The sequence below is a fragment of the Egretta garzetta genome, unplaced genomic scaffold, assembly GCF_000687185.1.
Source record: "Egretta garzetta isolate BGI_Z169 unplaced genomic scaffold, ASM68718v1 scaffold148, whole genome shotgun sequence".
NCBI lineage: Eukaryota > Metazoa > Chordata > Aves > Pelecaniformes > Ardeidae > Egretta > Egretta garzetta.
In genome coordinates this window covers 4,397,438-4,403,397 of record NW_009260669.1, presented here as the reverse complement: position 1 = coordinate 4,403,397, position 5,960 = coordinate 4,397,438, and the positions used below count along the sequence as shown (strand labels likewise).

The window sequence follows — 5,960 nt, the reverse complement described above, 5'->3', positions numbered from 1 at the left end:
GACCAGCTATGGTGTCCATAGGAAAATCTGAATTTCTTTTAAGAGAATTGTAAAATCTGTCCAAAAATTCTGTACATACTGCAACAAGAAAATAAAAACCTTAAGCTGAACAGCAGAAACTGGTAAAGCTGCCAAAGGAATGTTAACAACTTAGCTAAAGACAGGGATCATTGACACTTGAAAAAAAAAAAAAAAGACTGCTCTGCAGTTTAAAAAAAGAACTCTAATTTCATCTTTTAGCTTTATAGATAACAGTGGGTTTGTGGGAAAGGAAATCGTTCTGTCAGCTCTGCATGGATCCCATTAACACTTTTTTAATAAAAGGAGCTCAGAATCTATCACCACTTTGATCTCAGTTCAATAAAGCTAATCTTAGCTTTGGTTTTAACATGGACATTTAATTGTGTTTAATCACCTTCTGCAAAAATCAATTTAGTTGACATGATACTGACCAGGACTGGTCAGCGGAGATAAGGAAGAACTATGTTCTAGCTCCTCCATCCTATTACACTCACCTCTAAGCAGGCAACTAATTAATGTGTTTATCCTCATAACACCCTTGGGAGCAAGGGAAAGTGCTACTCTTTTTTTTTTCTCCCCAGATGAAGAACTCAAATAACAGTAGAATTAAATTACTTCCTCAAGGTCACACAGTAAATCTCTGACGGTGCACAGAATGAACTTCTTGTTTCACACTGTTACCCTCACCCCTAAATCAGTTCTTTGCCTAAAATGACCACACCTGTCACTAACCTGATGCTGATCACAACTATTTTGGCAGTCGGCTCTCCTTACACTGCTAGTTTAAACACCGCTCCGTTTTGTATTGAGCTTGCCCTGCAGAGTACAAACTTCGTGCCAGGGCTCAGTGAACACAGAGCACTAAAGTGGATTTCAGGCGTATTTTACCGTGGAGCTTGCTTGGAAAGCTCTGGGATTGCCTCATGGCACCCTTTGTAATTCATGTCACAACTGAGGTCTGTGTTATTACCCATAACAGTTTATATTTACAGAGCATCCTCCAGCCAAGGATCTCAGTACACTTCCTATCTATTATTAAAATCTTTCAACGTTCCTGCAAGCTGAATTTGACATCATTTAGGCGACGGAAAAACTGGGTCGTGGAGAGGAAAAAGGCCAAAAATTTAAAAAGAAGTTATTTGAAGATTTTTCTGTTATTTTCCTTGGAAAAAAATCCTTTGTATGCATGTTTGAAAGTTCTTAGACTTGACAAGAGTAATAAAGTTGTTCAGCCAACCATGACCATCATCGATGTGCCTAGACATGACAGTGGCTAGCACTGTCTACAGCAATTCTCAAAACAGCAATGAGGATATTATGTATTTCTTGTTTTATTAACACAGACTACACGTGCAATTATCTGTGGCACATGCTTATTCTTACCCTAAAGAAAATCATACATATTTGATTTTCATAACAGCCAACAAAGCCTTGTCAAAGGTGACTTGTGCTAGTCCTCAGTTCTAGCTAAGTACGTTTGCTGCATTTAATTAGCCTTTAGTGCCTCCTTGCTCCTGTCAAGAATAACCTGCAATTGGCTGAATGGTGGCAGAGGTCCGCACCGGAGTAACCTGGGAAGAGGTTCGTATCTTCAGGACAACGTTGCTTTCAGGCAGACGGCATCAGCTGGAGTCATTGGATGATCCCTTGGGATACTTCAGCGTGGGTCAGCAGCTCATCCAGTGAACGCTGATCAGTGCCCCAGGTACAGGTTGGAGGTTGTGTTGTTTTGGGTTGTAAGAAAAGCAGTTTTTTTCTACCCTGTGACTCCAGTTTGTGATGTGGAATGCAATACAGGAGGGTTTATTTTGCAGGCACTCGAAAGCTCTTTTCAAGAAGAGAGAGAAAGAAAACTAACATTCCTGACTTACGAGCAGAAACAAATAGATGTTTAATATGCTTTATGTCACCTAAAATATAAAAGAATCTGGGGATATTCTCTAATAAGCACTCTGGTATAAGTAAAAAAAAAAAATCTGGCTTCAACTGTACTGCAAACCTACTGAGCTGCCAAACAGACAGAACGTTGCAGATGAGCTGTGGCATTGCAATTACATGCTGCGTTTATGCCACCTACAGGCATTAATAACCCGCTTTTCAACAGGTTTGCCTGCCAAACTTTCTGTGTACTTCTTTTCTGGACTGCTGTGAGGAGACTCCATAGCAGTCAGCCCTGACCTTCGGCCCATAAAAACATTCTGTTCAGCTTATTAAAAATTAACACAAGTATTTAATTAATCTGATCCACTAACTGAGCTTGCCTCTTCCCTGTCACTTAGGTACTGTGGCTGTGAAGCAATGAGGACACTGAAATCAACTTTATCAAGTGTTTTTTTTAATGGTTGGCAAGGGTTACAGTAAACCCAGAAATAGCCTAGGGCCCCCACCGAACTTCAGGGATGATACACAGACCTCCCAACAGCACGTATTCCTGTGCCCAAAATTAGCAATGCAACAAATAATGATGGTGTCATTACTTCAAGGGATTTAGGCAATGAGTTTTAAGAGCCTCTTTTTATGCCAAAAGAAAAAATTCCCAGATGCTTTTAGGAAGGCAAGCGATGGGGACAGAAGTTTTCCATTGGTAGGAGGTCAGCATCTCCAGCAGGACTGTACAGTCTCATGCCGCTGTCTGGGAGAAGAGGCCGTTTTTGAAGCTGGGGGGAAGTGCCACCTGGAGGACCACTGCCCAGGTCCCCCGCAGCCAGGCTCTCCCGCAGCTCTCCTGAGAATCAACTCCACTGGCTCTGTTCACAGCCCCAAGCCAGACGATTGCAGGCCACCGTCTTGCAGCTGCCATCTCTAGCCTCCTTGGAGCTTAATTTCCTGAGAATTAAGTCAGAACACGCACAAGATAATTAAAAGAAGTTCTCTCATCCTTCTTTCCTCACCCCAAGGGACATTTTAGAGTATATACTATTTACCAGCCACAAAACAGTCTGTTGTTCAATAGAGACACTTGCTTCCACTTTAAATAATTCAGCAGATGTTGCTGCCTTTTTGCCATGATCTCTGTGATTCTTCTGCAGTCAGCCTGCCACGGAGAGAGCCAGGGGGATGCCTTTTTTGCGTTCAAGCCTCTCAGGCTGCCCGCGAGCTCTCAGTACAGAAGAAGCTTGGGCAAGCTCATGTCATACTGTGCTAACAGCTGGCCTGACGGTGGCTGGTCTGGTTTTTGGATGGCTGAGAGATGTGCCACAGACTGGGAGAGAAGGGGCAGCTCTGACACTGTGAAGGTTTGTGCCACTGCTTTGTCAGCTAGGAAATAATACTCGGAGGTTTCAGCAGAGTACCTGGCTAAATCAGAGGTGAGTTTGTTGCAGGGGGCTTGTTTGTTCGATGCAGGTACATGGAGATCATAGAATGTTTTGGGTTGGAAGGGACCCCTAGAGGCCACCCAGTACAACCCCCCTGCAGGGAGCAGGGACACCGCTAACCAGATCAGGTTGCTCAGAGCCCCGTCCAACCTGGCCTTGAATGTTTCCAGGGATGGGGCCTCCACCACCTCTCTGGGCAACCTGTTCCAGTGTTTCATCACCCTCATTGTAAAGAATTTCTTCCTTGTATCCAGTCTAAACCTACCCTGGTTTAGTTTAAAACCATTATCCCTTGTCCCGTCACAGCTGGCCCTACTGAAAAGTTTTCCCCATCTTTCCTATAGGCCCCGTTTAGGTACTGAAAGGCCGTAATCAGGTCTCCCCGCAGCCTTCTCTTCTCCCGGCTGAACAAGCCCAACTCTCTCAGCCTGGCCTCATAGGAGAGGTGCTCCAGCCCTCGGATCATTTTTGTAGCCCTCCTCTGGACCCGCTCCAACAGTTCCATGTCCTTCTTGAGATGTGCAGGACTCCTGTCAGACTGGGGCTGGATTTTTCTCCTCCTTCTGACTCAGATGGATAGCTCTCTGGGAGGTGTGAAAGATTAAATTCCCTTGCATCCTGAAACCAGACTGCTGCTCGGACTAGCATTTGCCTCCTCAACCCCACCTTTAACGAACAACAAGCATATTAAGGCTTTCACTTACAGAACTGCTGTAACAAGCAGGGCAGCCTCTTCCACTTTTATTTAGAAGTGGGTTGTTCACCCCATCTCCTCGCTCACTCAAGCTCAGTGCAGCCTCAGAGCTTCTTATTAGCTGGGGATGCCAGCTGAAAAAATAGGAAGGGCACAGACAGCCAAGGGCTTTTCACTTCTCAGCAAACGCTACTGGCCACCACAACCCCCTGCCAAGGCATTTCTTGCGTGCTTCTGCGCAGGTTTGCTTACAGATGGAAAGAGCATTAACTGCTTTAGCTAAGATAAGCGGAACTTCTGCGTGTTCATCCTGGTACGGCCGTGGCACAGCAACAACTGGAAAATAACCGTGTAGGAGATGTTAGTAGTGTGGCCACAAGCACTTTTTGAGGCACAGATGACACATACTGGTCTATGGTCATAAACGGTGCAACTAATACTAGGATTTGGGGGAAAGCACAGGAAAATTATTCTTGGGTGGTTTTTGTACTAGGGGCTTCTGTTCTCCTTTACCCTCCTGCCTTCAGTGTCCCTTCTCAGACTCCCTCCATCTTTACCTTTAACAAAAGCATCATGCCTATCATCGCTTTCTTCTACAATACCTTTCTCCAGTCCCCACAGGTCTCTCCTGCTCACCTCTACTTTTCTTCTCTTTTCATTCCTCCATTCACAAGAGGAGGTAGAAAGGAGCTACAGTTTGGACAGGCTTCAAAGGTATTGTTTTCAGTTGTGTGCAAGTTTCGCCTTCATCAACACTGCAATCATCTCCTGAGCATGGACTGCCAGCAATCTGAGCTCCAGCCTCTGGTCAGACTTCAGCGAGCTTGGCTACTGAGAGATAATCCAGTGACTTAGGAAGCCTAGGATCAGTTTTGGGATACAAAATCCCTTTGCGTATCTTTATAATTTCTTTCTCCTCTATGTGATCTCAGTTCATTCCCTTAACCCTTCAGCACATCATATATAAAGCAAGGGTAAGGACAATCTTTACTTCAGAATGACGCAGTGACATCGTGCTGCGTGGCATTTAGACTCCCTGTGGAAATAAGAGGCAAATGAGCACCCAAGCCTACAGAAGCACTGCCACCTTTGCGGCGAGAGGCCACAGGTAGGAGGTGACCTGCTCCCCGCGCAGGCACCCACAGAACCTTGCTGTGCCCCTTACCAGGCCACGTGAAATCTGAGGAGCCTTCAGCACAGCAATGTCTCTGGCCACAATGAAGTGAATTCTGTGTGAATGATGTTAAATTCCCCCAGGATTGATTAGAAATTAGAAGCACAAGTCTGATGGGGAGCGGCTGGGGTTGTTTAGTCTGGAGGAGGCTGAGGGGAGACCTTATCGCCCTCCACAGCTGCCTGACAGGAGGGGGTAGTGAGGTGGGGGTCGGTCTCTTCTCCCAGGTAACGGGCAATAGGACGAGGGGAAATGGTCTCAAATTGTACCAGGGGAGGTTTAGGTTGGACATTAGGAAAATTTTTTTTACTGAAAGGGTTGTCAAGCACTGGAAGGGGCTGCCCAGGGAAGCGGTCAAGTCCCCATCCCTGGAGGTATTTTAAGAGACAGACAGACGAGGTGCTCAGGGACATGGTTTAGTGGTGGGATGGCAGGGCTAGGGTAGCAGTTGGACTTGGTGATCTTAAAGGTCTTTTCCAATCTAAACGATTCTATGATTCTATAAAATCACTCCCCTCTCCCCCCGTGGTAATGCCAAGATGGATTTCTCCCAATAGAAGTGCAACACAACGCGGCACTGAGCTTTGCTTTCAGGCATAGGTTATGCCTGGTCAGATTATGCATAATCTAACCTTTCAGCCTTTCAGCTTGGCTGCTTCACTAATAACTACAGCACTTGGATAAAAAAAAAAAAAAAAAAATTTACACCGTCTCCATGTGCTTCGCCGCCTGCAATGAAACCACGAGGGAAGCC

At 45.5% G+C, this 5,960-nt stretch overlaps 1 protein-coding gene across 1 annotated transcript in view; it reads left to right on the top strand.

Annotated features, from left to right (window-relative positions):
- The first annotated feature begins 1,563 nt into the window (after positions 1-1,563).
- HSPA14 (heat shock protein family A (Hsp70) member 14) overlaps positions 1,564-5,960 on the top strand; it is a 16,207-nt gene continuing 11,810 nt past the window's right edge. The window contains 1 exon segment of the mRNA XM_009645673.2: positions 1,564-1,687. Within this exon segment, the coding sequence (XP_009643968.1) occupies positions 1,564-1,687 (124 nt within the window).